This window comes from Anser anser (assembly GCF_964211835.1).
Source record: "Anser anser genome assembly, chromosome: 6".
NCBI lineage: Eukaryota > Metazoa > Chordata > Aves > Anseriformes > Anatidae > Anser > Anser anser.
The window spans coordinates 31,609,469-31,628,359 of NC_139726.1; the positions used below are offsets into that span (position 1 = coordinate 31,609,469).

General features: G+C 42.6%; 1 protein-coding gene across 3 annotated transcripts in view; it reads right to left on the reverse strand.

The window, feature by feature from the left end:
• UBE2F (ubiquitin conjugating enzyme E2 F (putative)) overlaps positions 1-18,891 on the reverse strand; it is a 66,723-nt gene that overhangs the window by 18,393 nt on the left and 29,439 nt on the right. For all 3 annotated transcript variants that reach the window (XM_083841431.1, XM_083841430.1, XM_083841429.1), the window contains exons 7-9: positions 18,733-18,790; positions 6,600-6,632; positions 4,876-4,938 (exon numbers count right to left, since the gene is read on the reverse strand). In XM_083841431.1, coding sequence (XP_083697557.1) covers positions 4,876-4,938; positions 6,600-6,632; positions 18,733-18,790 — 154 coding nt within the window. The remainder of the gene's footprint in view (positions 1-4,875; positions 4,939-6,599; positions 6,633-18,732; positions 18,791-18,891) is intronic.

An 18,891-nucleotide genomic window follows, 5' to 3' on the forward strand; every position in this document is an offset into this window, starting at 1 on the left:
GCTGACCTCTTCACATCCAGGATGTTTCCAGCCAGGATTTTATCGAGTCTGACAGCAGCCTTCCTCCAGCAACAAGAGTCATCCCTCCGCCTGAGGCAAGCAGAGGAGAGGGCCGCAAAGGCGAAGCATTAATCATCTTCTCCAGGTAGCTGATGATCCTGTCAGGAGGCAGTGAGCAGAGAGGTGGCACTCCTACCTGGCAGTGTCCTGTGATGAGGGGCATGCTGTCATTGCTTTCCAAGGGAGAATCAAATAAAATCATTTACATTAAACAAAAAAATATGTTTAAGACTGATCCTCGGCAAATGCACGCTTATTCTGATTAGGCATTCCAGAACTGTTGGGGGAAGTCTTATGGAAGAAGATGTGTAAGATTTTCACGAGGGGGAAAAAAAATCTCCCGGATTTTAAAAGGATTTTACCCTTTGACAATGACACAGCAGGAAACAGCTCCATGCACCAAATACTGACAGGTGAATTTCACTGAGAAGATGGAAAGATCGTGTAGGAGAATTACAGGGTCACAGTGTTACACAGCTTCTCTTATTAAAGCTACTCAGACTGATGCAGAGATAAACAAGTGAACGAGTGTTTGCTAATTTGCAAGGTGACAAAAATTGCTTTAGCCTTCAAAATCATACCGAATACAACAGGGAAATACAACTACAATAGGACACGGCATTAGCATTCATGGTATGGAAGGCATAGGTAAGGAAGATAAGGAGAATTGGGAAAAATATTTTTACTTTAAGCCATGTGAACAGCGTAATGAATTTTCTTGTTGGGTAGCACATATGGCTTTGAAATGGCTTTGGCAAATGCAGACTGCTAGGAAATATAAGGGCGGCGGTAGACAGGAAGCCTTTAAGGAACCCAGAGAACTGCAGTATCCTGAGATAGCATCTCCAAACAAGCATGACAGATGAACACGTGGAAAGTATTTTCTAGATTGCAGCTAACAGACAGCACACACGGTGCCCACAGCACCTCTGGTTAGGGAATACACAAGTCCTGAACTCCTAGCCTGATCCTGCTTTGCATTACCAAGGCATAGCCCTATTATTGCAGTGCTCAGCTTACTTGTTTGCCACGGAAGGCAAATCAATAGTGCTCTGTTTGTTCACTGTCCAAACCAGCAGATCCTATGCTTAGTGCTCAGGAATCCCTGGAATCAATTTTAGCAACAGTCAATGGCTCTGGCATCCACCTAACGAGGGACCGACTTCTCTGCTAGATACAAAGCAGCTAGTTAAGAAGTAAGTTGTTATTTTAACTAGTAAGTTGTTATTTAAAATCCACAAGAAAACTCAAAGCACTAAACTGATGAGATTTTATCAATTTGAGGAGATTAAATCATGGTAAACGTGTTGCTTAGCTTATGTAATGACACCAATCATCTTTTTATTCTGATTTATTGAGCCCTAAAACAAGAGGATGGCTGCTTATCTTCCAGCGATCGTGACTTAACTGCAGTGTAATGTGCAAACCACAGATGTTCCGAAAAGCAACACGACAGAAATGAACAATGCAAACTTCAACTGTTTCCAGAGTAGGCAGAGGGGAAAAAAAAAGAGTGAAGGGGACCTACAAATTTTAAGGAATGCTTTATTAAAAGCTGAACGCCATAGTCAGCAAGTTTGCAAAGAAGATTAGAGTCTTAAAAAAATGAGCATGGAAATTGGCAGGAGGTCTACAGGATTACATTCACCAGATAGGATGCAGTCAACGTGCTGGAGGGCAAATGCAGCCTCCAGAGGGAGGTGGGAGGGCTGGAGGGAGGGCTGACAGCACCCCATGAGGCTCAGCAAGGCCTTGGAACACTCTCGGAAGGTAATCTATAGATGCAGAGGTAGAGGGCTGAATATCAAGGTGATCTCCATGCAGCATTTATGAAAATGGATGTTGACTGCTGACGTTTGTTGTATGGCCTCCCAAAAAGTTACCGAGGTTTTGCAGAGTGTGTGGGGAGGAAGTGTAGAATTATTACAACCGTAGAAACAAAGAAGAATGCATGTCAAGGTGACTTGATGATCAGTGGCTGACAGAACCTGCAGGGGAAGAGGCTCAGTAGCTGACAGCTCCTTCCTCGAGCTGAAGGAGGCCCTGAGGGTTAGGAGCTGAAGCTGCACTAACACAGCTGGTCAAATAAGATTTCTTTTTCTTTTTTTTTTTTTTCAGCCATTAATTGAACAACTTGAGCTCTGAATTTTGTATAATTTCCCGATCAAGACTCTTTTCTCAACAACTACGAGTATATGCTCTGGTAGGAGCCAGAGATCTAATGCAAAAAATAAGCAGTTCCTTAAGCAGGGAGAGATCAGAACCATCCCTTGCAGCCCGGTCTGTAATGCAAACATTCACAGTACTACTGCTCTCCAAAAATCAACAGTAAGGGTTTGATATCTCTGATGTGACTACAAACACGACTTCTTCCAGGATCTGCAAGAAAGCCATTAGTTTTGATGGCATAACACCAGCCCAATGAGCTGAACAAACTCCTGCTCCACGCTGTAAATAACCAGAGGCAGGCTTCACATTATCTGCTGACCTCTCAAGCAGCCACACTTAGCCTGAATGCCTGCAAAAGGATCCCAGGATCTGCAATCTGAAATGGCATCAGTGAAACAGCCATCTCCTCCAGGAGAACCACAAAGACCACTCGAAGTGCATTTGGTTTGGCTTTTACAGTCCCACAGTCAAACGGCCAAAGGGATTTTCTTACAAGATCTCTACACAGCCATTCATATGCAGAACTATTTGCATACAGATATACTTGCATACCTACCTGTATATGGCGTATGTGCACATATATATTACATTTATACCAGCTGTATATTTGTATTACGCATATATAGGAGTGTCTCAGGGAAAATTCATTAAGGGAAAATTCATTACAATTCTCTTACGAATCACATTGTGCATTGCAAGTATGCTCTCGAGAGGGACGGCGCACAGCAGTTTCACTTCCCAGTGCAGTGCTCAGACACTACATGACATCTATGCCCTACAGAGACAAAAACTAACTCAAGCTGCAATTATATCCTTTGAGGCTAATTGTAAAAGCTGCCATTTCTCTCCCTTGCATAAGTTATTCTCTCCAGATAAGCGTTATTAGTTTTGTTTCATGATGCTGTAGAGACTTGCTTTGGATAACCCAGAACAATACCTGTTAAAATATAAGCAGTGTGTGTCACCAAGTGCACTGAAGACTAAATTCTGATAAGCACCAAAAAAAGTTAGCATGGTAGAACACACATTTCACGTATAACTGAATAAGTGCAATGAATCTCCATAGGAGTTTAATAAATAAAAAAATTAGTCTCTGCATTTTTTTTTTTTTAACTTAGAAGACTGACAAAAAAACCACTCAATTTCCTTTTGACTTCTTCTATAGCTGCTGCTGTCTGAAAAAACTTCCATGCTACTAGAGCAGCAGTACTTACTTTGAATGCTCGCCTCTCCTTTTCTGAGGAAGGTGTGTTTTTAAAAGCAGCTTGCATTCTTCCCCTGTTAGGGCTCCCAGGATTTCCAGTTTCTGAGCGAGGTCAGGGGATGCAGGACAGTGATTTCTTCACCATTCTTTGGGAAGAGGACGTTACTGCCTGGCTTGTCTGATGCCTCGCAGGGCTGGCAAGCCTCTAAAGCCTCAGAAGATCTGACAAGCCTGTGCTAGGGAGCATCACTCCTTACGAAACCTACCCACACACAGTCAGTCTGCTTCCCTCTGGCAGTCACAGGTGCCAGATTTGACACTCAGCAATAGGTGCGCAGCCGTACCATTCCCAAGGAGCATATACCCTGGCAAGATGTTGGAACCATTCAGTCCGGCACTGCAAAGATAGTGCTTCAGCCTGCCACCTCCACCAGCCTGCTTTTGTTCCTCAAGCTCCATCCTGCCTGAGACTTTCCATGCTTTACAGCTTGGAAGGCTCCCTGGCACTCTGTGCCAAGGTGGTATAACACAACTGTAAATAAAACCACTTCCAGAAGAGGCTTCTACCAATTTTTTCCCACCTTAGGCTAACAGTCTCACCCCAGCCCTGCAAAGGCTGATGAATACCAGACTAGCTACGAAGTCTTATTGAAACAAAAAATAGAAGGAAAGATGAACTTGCAATCCAAGTAAGATAAATAAGGTGCACTTCCTCAATTTGCATTTTCAATGAACTCTTCAAATCAATACCTACCTAGAAAATTTGCTCAGTCTTTACGGTTAACTTTGCCAAAAGTATTTGAAGAGTTTAATTTAAATGAGTGATCCTGACCACGCCACGTGTAAATTTGATATGCTGAAGGTAAGCACCCATATAATGCACGGTGATACAGCTTCAGAGATGCATGTAAGGGGAAGTTACTGCTTTTGTTCATCTCTACCACCACACCATCTCAGCTGAGAGGTACACATCCACAACACGTCCAAATTTCTTATGGGTCAATAAAAGCATGCAACGTTAAGGCTTGTGAAGAAAAAAGTAGCACTTTGGTAGAGACAGAGAAGAATGAGATATGCTTGCTGGCCTTTAAGTTGAAGGCTGCTCATGTAGCTGTGCCAAAACAACTCACTGTCGCTTGCTCCACAGAGCATATGCAGCTAGAGGGAAAATCTTAGAAACAAGAAGCAAAAGACCATCTATTTTGGGGATGTGATGCTCAAATTGTTGACCATAAGGTAATATGGTACGTAAGACGACCACATTGAGTTTACTTTCTCGGATAAAGCACATTTTTGTTTAAATATCTGCTCTCTGATACACTGAGTCACCCTACTGCCTGAAGTACCAGCTGAAATGCTATAAAAGGACTGACTGGGAATCACAGAGCACAGCATGTGTAGCTGTTTAGGAACAAAATGCTTTAAATAAACCACTGACTCACCTTGTCACGCAAATGGTGCTCTGCAGCCTCAATATTCAAGGGATCGTCAAAATTCAAAAGATCCTGGAAAAGAACCAGAAAACATTATAGGGTTTCCCCCCATACCCTCTTCAGTGATTATACAAGAAAACCTAAGCCCTAATGAACAAGGAAATGAAGCAATGCAAACAGGACCAGCAAGCACAGTGCCATTTTCTCCCTGCCTTAGTAGGTATCCCTGCCAAAGGTAAATGCAAATAAATTTGGTGGTTGCAAACTGAATCACAAGTCAATTAAAGGACAACCACAGCAAGGCACTCGACCCCAAGCTGGCTGCACGCCACATACAGAGATGGTACTAAATGAAATTTTTAAGGGACATTCAAAGTTTCAGGAAGCACAACTGCTGCTGATTTCTGTTCAAGGGTAAAGTAAACCCTAATTACGTTCAGACCTGCAAACAGCCTGGTGATAAAGCAGGAAGAGTTTCCTTAATGCCACTTCCAGTAGCAAAGTAATTTCATTCTCTCTAACCTAGAGCTTGATAGACTGGAAATTTTAGGGTAACGGGAAAAACATGGCCCAGAAGGAAAGGGCCTGCAAAGACCCAGCAGTTGACACGTGGGACGCAGAGAGCAGAAATAGACAAAATAAATCTCAGGTCTATCAATTTCATCTTAATATTAACTCTGGAAGGAGAAAGGGTTAAGAGCAAAGGAAAGCAAGCTGCTGCTAACAGGTGAGTCATCACAAAAACAATGCTGAAACACAAAAACCCCTATTCTGCCTGCAGTCTAAACCAATTTTCCCCGTTGAAGACTGTCACCATTTCACATGTGAGAAGGGCTTGCTGCTTTCAGGCTGGTTTTCACCCGCTTCAAGAAAACAGCAGAAGAATCTGCACGACTAACAGATGCAGACTTCTCCCCAGAAAAGCCAGCTTTTTGAAAACAAGTTGTTTTTAAGAAGCAGGCTGGGAGGGAAATGCAAGAGGCAAGCTGCAAGGCATGGCTCTTAGAGGACACGAGAAACCCCTGCAGCCTCTGATGCGTGACCATCGCTGCTGCTGTTTGCCCAATGGATTATTTGGATGTGCAGTTCTGCCACTGAAGGGACTTCTTTATCCCTCCGCTGGATTTAGTCTTCTTCCACTTACTTAACATGCAATGGGAGACTAACTGTGAAATGCAGTTACTCTTTGTTGAAAAGGCAAATGTTCCCCGATCTCCTAAATCAACTTACTCCTCTCCGGAGCAGCCTAGGGCTAACAAAGCTTACAAAGCCCATGGCGATGCTCCTCAGCCAAGTTTCTCAAAGCTTGCCCTGCACGCCCTTGAGCATGCATGTAAGTATTCAAAGCACTGAGACTGCAGGACAGTGATTAATCCCTAAACATCACTCTTAAAAACCAGAACACCAACACAATTTTCTGAGTGATGATGAATTTCTAGTTCAGGCAAAGCAGCAGAAGGAATTTCTTAGCGTGTGGAAGATCCCAAGTAACTCATTACCAAAATATCCTGTAATAGATTTGCAACCAAAAGTAAAAATCTATGAAAACATGGGCATTACAGACCATCTGCACAAGTCCTGCAGTTAACAAAAGCACAAACTGATTTTTATATTTATACAACACCCACTGAGGTCTAAGGGAACAACAACCTTACGAGGCAACATAAGGTGATGCTGAAACCATAGCAGGCAGGAAAAGGGAAACTGGATACGCAAAATATTCATTTACTTACAGTAAATAAAGAGTTTAATCCCCAGACAACATCCTGCAAAAAGAAAAACAAGGTCAGTTAGGCATGCATTTCAGGTGTTTTGAACAAGCTGACAAACTATTTTTTATATTAATCCATTAAGTTACTAGAAATTAAATCTAGATTAAGGACTTTTACTAGTTTAAATGAAAATACTGTAAAAGCTTCCACATCTCATGGATGCCTGATATTTACAAGTCACCAAAAAAAAAAACAATACTGAATATTCAAATACAAGTTCAGATCTTCCTGTGCATACAGGAGCCTTATTCCTGTGGCTTCTCTGCACAAGGAGAGGAGTACCTTATATGCCACCACCTGAGAACTGCACTGCTTAGTTCAAACCACGCATATAAAACTTAATGTAGCTGTTTGGTCTGAAAATTGAAAAATTATAATTATGTCAGACAAATATTTGAAACTGTGTCAAGATGGAGAAAACAGATTGAGATTCAGTATGAGCACAGAGTGATACCATCCTCACGTGAGCATATGTCTCAAATTATTTTCTTGGCTTTAAGCATCTATTTTAAAAATATTTGAATAGAGAGGATTTGCAGTTGCTAAAAACAGGAAGCTTCAGGGGAAACTGTCTCCAAATGTTCCGTCATTTGGTGTCATCAAATGCAGCTTGTTTTGGGGTGTGCATCTCCAAAACACGTCCGTTAGCTGACCTAGGAGCCAACATCCTCAATTACAAGGTTCAAAGACGAAGAAAATGCACAAGAACTAATATTACAGAAACAGACTCGAACAGATCACCCACTACCAACTCCAAGACTTTCTAGAGAAAAAAATATTTTCTTTAGCAGCAACATAACTAAACTTCTCTACTTCAAAATCCCAGTGAAGTCTGGGCACCGGAGCTCAAACCTACCAGGCAATTGTGCAAGATCAGCGCCGCACGCCCTGCTCTTGCAGCCAGCTAGCACTTGACTGCCTACCAACAAAATCCACGCTGCCTGATTTCCACTAGTGGGACAAAGACTGCACGTTAATTGTTTCGTGGCTAAGATGTACCCTTCACAATATAGCCTCAAAGTAAAAAGTGCCTAGCCATGGCTAAAAAGCTCCAATAAATGAGTATATTTCTGCTTGTTTCTTGTTCTGGGCACATTAGCTGAAAGTGGTGGACCACAGAAATCCATATCCCCTGAAAATGCTATCCAGTTATGTCCTAATGTAAAAAACACCATGTCAGCATTACCTGAACAACAGCCTCTTACAGTCCCATTTTCCTTTGATCTTGCAGAAACAATCTGCTCAGTGCAGCTACTTTTAGTAACGCGAAGCTGCCCAACAGAGCTGACACTGCCACCGAGAATTTCTAGTTTGTGTCTTCTCCTAATGGAGCTTCTGAAACCACCAGGTGGGGCAAGGACAGTGACTCTTTCAAATATACTCATCTTCTCTGGCAGCATGGACACAAACTGCAAAAAAGGGCACACCGAAGATACCTAAAAATTAGTTACCCATATATTTGAAGACTGCAGTGCTGAGCAGTCACCTCTCCTCCCAACCAACCCTGCTGGCAGGTTTTTGGGAAGTAAGAGAAAGCAGACTACTCCAAAGAGGGGATGAAAGCCCTCATTTTGTCCTTTACTGCAGTCCTCTGTTGCTCAGCTACAATCACTGTAGCGGGGTGTAGCAGAGGTTAGCAAACCGTGGCATTAAGGACACCCCTGCCCTGCACAGCCAGGGATAAACTACTCGTACAGCACAGTGGTGCAAGAGGAAAGTCACCGATCAGAGGAGGATTTCAGCAGTGTGGGTAGCCCGGACAGCAGGAGAGGCACGAAGGTCTCAGCTTCCACTCCACTGTTCTGCTGTGGCATCACCAAAGCACGGTGATTTGCTCTCCTCCTCTTGAAGAAGCCAGAATAAATTAATTTTTTAAGGGCTGTCTTTTAACCACAACGTGTAGCAGCAGACCGTGGCTGGGGAATGTCATGCAGAATGAGGATCCTGAGTGTTAGAAAACATTCAAAAGAGGCACAAGGAGCTCACCCTAGTGCACTGGGGTCTGCCCATTTCCAAATCCTGCCTGAATGCCAAAATGGCACTGCCAGGGTTGCAAAGCCTTTACAACTGTTACCTACCAGCACGGCTAAAACCAGCCAAAAGAGCAACTCATTCACATGGATTCTAAAACCCTGATCAGCCCACCTCCTCCTGCCTTTCAGGCGTCCTTTCCAAGTGTTACAGCCCCAGGTTTCCCTGAGCCTCCCCAAGAGGAGGCTTACACTCCCCCAACAGCACCGGTTCTGCTCCGAAACAAGCAGTCCCAAGCTGCACCTTACGCAAGTAGATGTTGCAGCTCAAGACAGAAATGTAACTTTCATCAGTTTTGTCTCCCACATCGTTCAGTAAACACATTTTTAAGTCTCCCTAAATTGCTCCCAAATTCTCAGATGTTGAACCCTGTTTTTAAGGCTTCAGGATCTTTATTTAATTCAAGCTGGCTTTGCAGAGAATTCCATCAAAATAGCAAAAACCTCTCTAAGGCTGTAAGCTTTCAAAGTGCTGTACATTTTCACAGCCATTCTAGAGACCAAAAAGCATAAAAGGAGTATTATTATTCTTACTGAACAAGTTACGTGTGAGATCCTTAAAATATGTTTCCATCTATTCAAGTTTTAGGATTTGCTGGATTCATTTGATGCCGTTGCAGGGTTCCATAATAAATAATGCTAAATTACTACTAGAAAACAACACTTGCTGTTGTGAGCTTGAGGCTAGCCCAGATTTCAATCTAGGGTATTGAGAAAGGGAGGTGGGGTGGAACAGCTGAGCAGCAGTGAAACAAGTATTTAGGATTTGCAAAACTTGACACTGTTGTACTGCAGAAATAATCACCTCGCATGACGGAATTCGGCAGAGCTGCGTGCTGCATGCAGATGAGCCCGAACGCTTCATGTTTTCCTGCCGGACTGAACAGATTTGCAAGGCAAAGAACAGACTTAACAGTTCAAATAAGCTAAACTTCAGTTCTGCTTTAATGTAAAGGATCAGCCCTGGCTACAAACACTGACTGAACTTCTGGCTGAAATGCTCTGAAAGCAGAAAGTTTTTATGTACTCATTTTAATGACTATCTCATACACAGGTGGGGCTGGGGTTGCCTTAAAATCTTAAGGATCTACACCTTTATGTTGCTCTGCTTCGGTAACACTTTTCTCACTCCCAAAACTCTGAAAAAAACACCTTTAAAAGCGAATCGAGCACGGGAATCTGCATGTTCACAGTGCAAACTGGAGAGGCTGTGTTCTTTGCAATTATTTTTTCTATCTGCTTCCATGTGCTTAACGTCGCAGGTATGGGTGGTGTTAGTTTTAATTCCCTTCTGCTACATTAATTGGGAGCTGCAAATATCCCACTTGAACTAAGGAGCCCAGCAGAGCAGCTGGTTCAATCCCCAGCGTGAGCAAAAAAGGGTGAAAGGAAGGAACAGCATCCTTTTCCCAGCACCGTAACCGTTCTGAGCTCCAGCACAGTGAAGTCAACCAACAGAAGCAGCTCAGAGATCAACAGGCTGTTGGAAATAACCCTTTGTAACCGCCCCTTTTCACTCGTGGGTAATTCTGTATTGCATCTGAGGGAGAAGTTAGATGAAATCTCTGCCCGCAGGTTTATTTCTGGCATGCCAAATGAGGGGAAAAAAAAAATCCGCCGCTGCAGCGACATTTAAAGTTCAAGAGCAAAGAGGCAAAACGCTAAGTACAGCCTTTGAAATAGCCTCTCCTGAGGCTGGGGACTCTCCAAGCCTTGCGTTTGTAGGAGGCCCTAATTCAGTTAGTCACTGAATATGTGCAAGTGGCAGTTCTCACAACCACTTCACAAAAGCGATGCCATTGAAACCATGTCAGAGACAAGTGTTCAGCTCCGGCTTCGGATGTCTGGAGGAAAACAACCACACAGCAGTTCTTTTGAAGGGAGAGCGAACATGTAAATTGTAAATTACGGTTTTCCTTGAGCAGGCAAAGTATATTTAACACATCAATTTAAGCGGGGAACAGGCCAGACAAAAGCAGCTAATGAACTTCCAATCAAAGAAACTTCTTTAGAGATTCAAGAAGGATTTCTGATCTATTACACTAATTAAATTAAAGCCCTTTGCTAAACCATTTTTTATGTACAAACAGTTTAACCCATTCAGATCAATGAAAGCAGCAGTAGCACTCATTTAAACAAGCTGATGTCTGACGGGAGGCTTCAAAAAATGAAGTAGTAGCTCCTGTAAAACACATGCCAGGCTTCGTAGCTCACCGTTTGGAAAGGGAAAATCACACCTGCAAACTCAGCACGCTGAAAGCCAGGGGGCAGCTTGCTCCTGTCTGCCTGTGGACCAGCCCAGGACGATTCCCAGCTCCGTTCACCTTCTGTCAGCTCTTCTTCCTCTCTTCATCACATCTTACGAAGCCAAGCATCCTTTGTCCCACCCAGACCCACCTTCCCTAGGGTTTGTAGGACTTCTGCCTCTTCAACATGCCTCCACAAACACCCTGCATTTCTCCCCACAGACTAACCACCTATTTGCAACCACTAATCTGTAACTGACTGCCCAAAACTTATCAGTGGGGTTAAGAAAATACCAAGTTTTCATTCCAGAGATGGCAGAACTTCTTGGTTCACCAAAAAAAAAAAAAAAAGAAAAAACCCTTCCTTCCTAAGCAGTCCTCTCCCAAACACAAAGTTCATGTTTTAACATTGCCTCTCCCCGTCCTGCTCGTCTAATCTTGCACATAACACTGCTAAAATGTCTTGCAAAATGCCTGTGCCGGGTAAAACACTGCTTCCACCCGCAGTAAGGGGACGTAGGGAACATCAGCTTTCCTCAATCACAACAGCAACGTGGGTTCTCATGTGCCCGCAGCCCCAGCTCACGCCTCCAACCCAACCGTAACAGCAGCTCACTTGGAGGGCTTTGGGGAACTTAAATGGCATGAGCTGCCCCAGTTAGCAAACACAAAAAAAAAAACAGGAGGAAGGCTGGAAAACGACTGCTTCTGTGCTCAAATATACTGGAGGGAAGAAAATAGGAACAATTATCGTCTGTTCCTCTCCCAGACTAAGGCAGCTGTGAATCGCCAAGCAGGCAGGAGCGCTCAGCTAAAATCCCCTACTTTTGTTCTTGACTCCTTGACTTTTGTCCCCAAGGTTACTCGGGAGCCAGCAGATAATCTGGGGGAAGTTGTTCCCAGGGGAGCTCTTAATGAACTACTCCACGGTGATTATGTATGCCGAAGCGATCGCCCTCTGGAGACCAGACTACTCAACTGATTAAAGTTCAACACAAATTGTGCATTTTAGAAATCAACAATTTGGGGAAAACAAGCACGGTTTAATTAGGCTTACAATGTACTACACTGTCCTACTGAATCACTCTAAAAAAGCGCTAGTAATAACAGCAACAGTGTTTAAAGCAAATATTTAAATACATTTTAAATGCCAGAGCCCTTTAAGAGTGAAAAAGGATTTGCAGAAATTTTCTCTATGAAGCAGAGGTTATCACAGGAGACTGATTTGCGCAAGTATTTTCACTGGTTTTGGCACGTACAGAGAGAAAAATCAAACCTGACAAAATTGGTAAAACAGATTTATAAAATCAAGCTACAACACAACGTGCTCCTGCAGAAAAACTTCCCAAAGCTTATTTTGAGAAAAATACAATCATGTCAGATCTACCCAGAAGACCATATTCAGAGGTTTATAACTTCTCTTTAATGAACACTAGAGGTCTGATGGTGTTTGTCTGCTGCTTATTCAATTTTTAGAGGTGGAGGAGAAAGGGAAAATAGTGAAAGCAACAACAATGGACATTTTAAGCACTTTAGAGAGCAAAGATATTGAAAAAACAGCAATCTTCTGCACTGCACTTTCCTTTAGATGACTTTCTTCACAGAGGGAGACACGAACCATTGAAAGGTGACAAAGCTGTGCCTTTTGCAGTAGCTACAACCAGCTAACTCGTGACCATCCCAGATGTTCAGAAATCACTGTAACACCCTGCGACACTTTCCAAACCATACCGGAAAGAAGGCTCTGAACTGCCTGGAGCTCCTCCAACGCCAAGGCACTTCTTATATTTGGAAGAAGAACGGTGCACCTCCCATCCTGGTTGCTGACAACCTGCAGCTCTCTAAAGGGCTCTTAGGTCCTTCCCAATCCACCCACCCTTTACTGGTTCAAAGCCTCTCCTCTGGACCTGCCTCTGCTGCCTGCTTGCTAAATTGCTGTTTCTTCTTTATTTATCCACTTGTTTTTTTTGCTGCTTCCCTAGAGTCATCTTCTGCAATGCTGACATTGCCCCCAGTACCACAGAAGATACAAGGAGCATGCCACGAGGACAGAGCCCTGCTGGGCTGCTGTAACCTGCCACTGGTCCCTCTTCCTCCTCAGCAGACCATGGGCAGATGGCTTCTGCAACGACACATCGGGCAGCACGACTGGGGGTTCTGTCCTTGTTGCAGCAATGAGAAGAGAGCAGAGGTTTGAAGGAGTTTGCTTTGTTTTTGACACGCAGCAGTTTGCAGCTTCAAGGCAGGCAGCTTGCAGCCAGACCAGGAGCTGCAACTAGATCAGGAACTGCCCATGGGAAGGAGATGGAAGAAATGCTGTGTTATTTGCTAACATACCGTGGGCTCTAACAGGACGTTGAGACAACAGCCTGCAGATGCACTCCATTCAAAATGAGACCTGGAAAAGCCTTAATTTCAGCAGAAATCCCCTTCTTCAACCAGCCAGACAGACCAGGCAGACACCCGGACACCCCTGCTCATTTCCAAGGCTTGGGGAGAGATGACACTGCAAGGTATTTGTCTATTTGACTGCTCTTTTCAGCCTACATGAAGGGAAAACACTACAAATACTCCCAGTGCTCTGAGGGAAGCTGTCATCAGGACCTGTGGGGACAGGGACCATATGCAGCAGACCAGCACCCTTTCCCTCAGGGACACTCAGGAGCCAACAGGCTTGCTTTCCTTTCCTTTACAGATACCTGGAAAAAAAAAAAGGGGATACATATCTCCCAGGAGCTCAGGTTTGTAACCTTGATAATCACGTCCAAGAAGATCCCAGAAGCTGGCTGTAAGATTCATTAAATTGGGAATCTCCTTACTAAGCTGTGCTTTACTTTCTGATCCTCCTGCACAGTAAGAGCTGGCATTTGTGCTCATTGGTACAACCACCAAGCCTCCAGTTTTCTTCTTTTGGCACATTTCTCTTCCTTGCTTTGCCAGTACAGGGGATGAACATATTCCATCTAGGGAGGCAGCTTTCACAAGCAGGTGCTTCGACGCTTCTGCATACAGCGGGAAGGCCCTTTGCAAGGTGGGATTTGGATAAATCAATAGCACAACACGAATCAGGAGTGATACTACCACTGTGACAGCAAACAGCATTACCGTAATGCTGGCTGAGAAAGAAGTAGCAGCAGCAGCAAGGATTAAATTAGAACAGCACAGAACATACAGGCTTACTCTTTTCCTCTTCATCTTGAAGGCAGTGACAGTCATTGTCAGTTTAAAAGACTCCTCTACGCTAATTGCATACAATTTTGACAGCAGACCACCCATTTTCATTAAGACAATGAATGAAAGCTTCGTGCTTACACCAAAGCTTTTAAAACTATGCTTAAACATTGGTAAGTGGAAAAATTAAGTCAAGACCTTCTGATTTATTTCTCCACGACACTACAGTTTGACATTTGCGTGATTTCAAATACGATAACTTCACTGCCTGAAGACAATGGCAGAACAAATATAAATAGGACATTTTCCCAGCTAATAATAAATGCTAATTAAATAAGCAAACCTCTTAAGGACAAACTTCAAATAATGATAGTTAATTTCAAATGAGCCTTAATTCCTTTAATACCTTTTTTATTAATTATCTAATAACACATATTTCTTAGCCTGTTATCTGAAGCTATGGGAAATTAATTGCTGAAAAGAAGTATTGTTCTCCTACAGGATGGTACAAAAAGCTGTCTGCACAGCAAGAGTTCAAGAAAACCTTGATGATTCCCACTCCTGCTCTTATCTCTATTGACAGCAGTGCCACAAACACAACAAAACCAGCTCTTTAAAATACCTTAATGAAGAACTGAAATGCATATGCATCCTAGCAGCAAACATGAAAACCCTACAGAAAATAGTTCTCCAGTTATCTGAAACCCACTGTAGCCACATCAGAGCAGGGTTTCAAAAAAAAAAAAAGACCAAATACTCCTTTGAACATTCATCATTAATTTTAAAACACTGATTTTAACATTACCATGCGCAGCCCTCCGCAGTCAGAGTTGCACGTAAGTGCTTTGATTATTTTTATGGTTCATAAATCAGTCACTGACCAATTTCCAGTTGTAGCTCATTGGAGATAATTGCAGAAGAAACAGCTTGACTTTTAGAACCAATTAGGCAATCACAATACATGGATCCACTTTTTTTTTTTTTTTAAATCAATCGCCCGAGATAATTTCACAGCAAAGTCAAAACAAGCATTTGAGAGAAAGCTGATGAGCGCCAGGGGGGCCTGCCTTAACCAGGCAGATGATAGCCATGGTGAACAAGGCACAAGGAGATATTTGTTGGGGAATAACAGGAGCTACCAAAGCACTTTCAAGTCCAAAATTGGAACTACTGAGGGTACAAAAAGCAGGGTGTCAGAGACAGAGCAATACTGCTACTTCATAGCAGGAATCTACTTAAAAGCTGGTAGCTTTAGTAAAGTAAAAATCTGAGAATTGAATGAATTAAAGTCAGCTATTCACTTTCCACCTTGATAAGTCCAGCTTAGGCCATCAGACCTAAAAGAGGAGAAAAGCAAACTACCCAGCTAGTCCCAGCAGGGGCATAAAGTGGCTTCTGCTGCCTCCCACTTCCTGAACACTATTTTAGACAGACGTATGCAAGTAAAACAATGCAGGACCTCATGGCTCAGAGACAGAAAGGTAAAGTGAGCTCCTGCTGGCTCTAAAGTAGCAAAAGATTACCTGGGAAGATCAGTCAGGAAGTATTGCATCAGTTTTTACACAGTCCCTGGTCTGTGGAGCAAGCTGCTACTGGAAGTTATCTGAGAATTTAGGGCTCAGGAGTGTTTCTATGGATACAGACAATATTTGCAATTGCATCACTGGTGCTAAAATATAGATTGTTTTAAAAATATTAACCTACCCATGATCTTCTTCAGGGTTAAAACCCAACTTTCCTTACAACTTGCTTAGAACATATCTAATCCAGGCACATTCCTTAGCCCCTTCCCTAGCACACAGGCTGCACCTCCCTGCAGTCCATGGAAACACGTTCAGCAATGGGAAGTGGAAGAAAGCACCGTGCTTGATACCAAAAGTGTAAAAAAAAACAAAGTCACAGTAGTTTATTTCAAAGGATTTTTCATTCAAGAGCTCTGCTGCCACCGCAAGGATGTGGAAGATGGGACAATATGAAAGTTTTAAAGCTTAAGTCCTCTGAAAGCATGTAACATACAAATGGATGTGGTAGCAGAAAACCTACAGCCAAGCTGGTTTGGTTTGTGCCTGTGGCTTTTGAGGGTTTTGTTATCCATTTAAATGGCTTTATTAATGCACTTAGAACGGCTGCATCAGTAACATCTGACAGCATTTGTCGTAGAAATCCAATACATCCCCCCATTCTCCAAGAAAACATTTCAGCAGTATTTCAGAGTACTGTACTTGACAAAGTCGGGCACTATTCCTCTACAAAACCAGGTTGCCTGTGTATTCTCAGTGAGTGGAGTACAAAACACTGACTTTCACATCTGCCACTGGCCAGGACCGGATATTTTCCATAGTGCTACTGCGCAAATTCACATGGTATTCAGCTTGGGGAGATGAGCAATGTCCTCCCAGCCACGGTGCCTGAGTGTTGGAAAGGATTCAGGAAGGCTGGATTAGTGGGTGCAGAGATAAAAGCAAGCTGTGTCGGATCGAATGGCTTCAGTTTGCCACCAGTCACCCTCACACACAGCTCCACATAATTCTCTGGTGTGCAGTGATCACGTATCTACCACAGAATGATTAATGTAGATGGCAAATCCCTTGTCTGTGTGGCTATGCTGCAGATAAACCAGCACAATTCTGTGTTTTCCATCTCAGAATTGTATATAGCCTGGAATCTGAGCACTTGGACACCAAACTTCAACAGTACCGCTCTGGGAACAGAGCTCGCAGCTTCCCGACATCCTCAGTGGCTATTTCTGCTTGACTTTTTGAGGCTATTTTTCTATTAGAGCAACAATGCAATCACCACGTTTCTGCAGAGGCACAACTCTGAAGTCAGGACCGACGGGCAGTAATTCTGCTTTGTGATGACATGTCAAAAATCACAGGGAATGATCACACAACACGTGAGAGAACACTTACTGAAACTGCATATTTAAAATGGAAAACAGAAGGCATAGAATGATAAACTTCACAGATTAAACTTTACAGATTTTAAGCTATAAAATATGACCTCGCATTTGTGGTGCTTCAATGTCGAATAGGAGTAAGGAAATCCAGATGGGATGCTAGATTTATTTTGCTTTAACTTATGGAAGGTAAAAATGCCCTAAATTACTTCATAAATAATTTACTTAAATAATAAGCAACTTGACTCTCCTGGAAGCTGAGATTCCAGGACGTTTCCTCTTTGAAATGAATCACATGCAATTAGTAAACTGATGCAAGAATAGAACGGAAAAGAAAATTAATACGCATCTTCCGTCCTCACTGAGGATAGGAAGTCAAATGCACAGTGTCAATAATTATTTGCACCCATGGGCTTTACACGCAGCAGTATTTTAATCTCCCAGAGAAATATAATAAACAAAGCTCAAAAAGAAAAATCTATGTGCATTCTTGTCGAGTTGTAGTATTGGTATAGTAATTTTCTAATTGTCTGAAGCTTAAACATCTGTAGTCGAAAAACTTTCTCTGGGAATGAAATACAGGAACAGAACCAGTTAATTTAATTACCCAGTGTCTTGACTTAAGCTAATAAAAAATCGTATTTACTGATGAAAAATAAGCAAAGAGAAAAAACACAAAAGAACACACACTGATTCTACTTCACTTTTACAGGAAATCAGATCACTCATGAAGAGATTTTTAGAGACAAATAAGGTGCATAGCTCCAAAAAGGAGATTAATTATTCGATAAAATTCTTTTTGAATTTGCCTTTTAAAAAGAAAAGTACCTGACAGGTACCCTTTATTGACCTAGCTAGTGCTCCTTGAGAACCAATTCTGTCAGGTTTCCTGCTAAGAGCTACAGAAATTATTGCTCAATGCTCTGCAATACTCTGACAGCAAGGTCATACAGCAGCAAATGGACAACAACGCACCTTCTGTCTCCAGACAGGAGCAGTCACTGCACTGAAGCAGCTGTTCTTTGTGACCACCCCAAGAGTATTTCATACAGGAGCTATGGCTCTGAACTTGTTAGCACCGCCCAGCTGTTGGGGGAGCGACCTCTGAAGCCATTCTGCGATCATGGTGGCAGTTAGTTCCCTCCTGGAGTTATTAGGACAGCTAAGACTGCCCCACTTACATGGTATTTAAGTGCAGACATGTTGCCCATTCCTTCAAACACTTGGGATGAAACAAAATTCAAGGCAGTGCAGTTTAATTCTGTGCACCATGTGGTGTTTCTCCCAAACACATTGTGCCCTTTACACTTTCCCAATCTTCTCCGTGCAAAAAAAAAATTGGTAAGAGAGCCTATTAATCTGTCAGAAATGTAAATGCAATGGAAATTGCAAGGGTTATGAATTACTGTTAGTCCTGCTGACATCATGCTCTTGTATTTGTTGCCTGGGTTTAAAAACCATGAAGAAATCAGATCACCTTTACTGAGAGTAGTTTTTTGGGGTCATCCGCAGTCCTATCACTCTTTTAAACTTTTTATCAGTCAAATCAGCTACACTAAAGCTAGCAAAAGTTTCTATACTCAGCACTGTACTTGTTGTATCAGTATTGTCACCAGCAGAAGTTGAAAAACAACAAAACCACACAGCTGTTTCTACAGCAAACTACATTACCTGTCTCTCTGCAAGTCCATGAAAGTATTTGAAAAGGTTTATCTAGTTTGAGGTATGTATCTAAAAGGAAACGGTACCTTTAATGTTCTAGTTGGAGCCCAGCCAGTGCCATCAATTGAATGTTCTCTCAATAAACTGGAAAAAAAAAAGACAAACGTATTACACAGTGTAACTTCTAGTTAAATTTTGGCAGAAGTCTTCTCACAAAGCATTAACAACATCGGAAGAAATTGCAT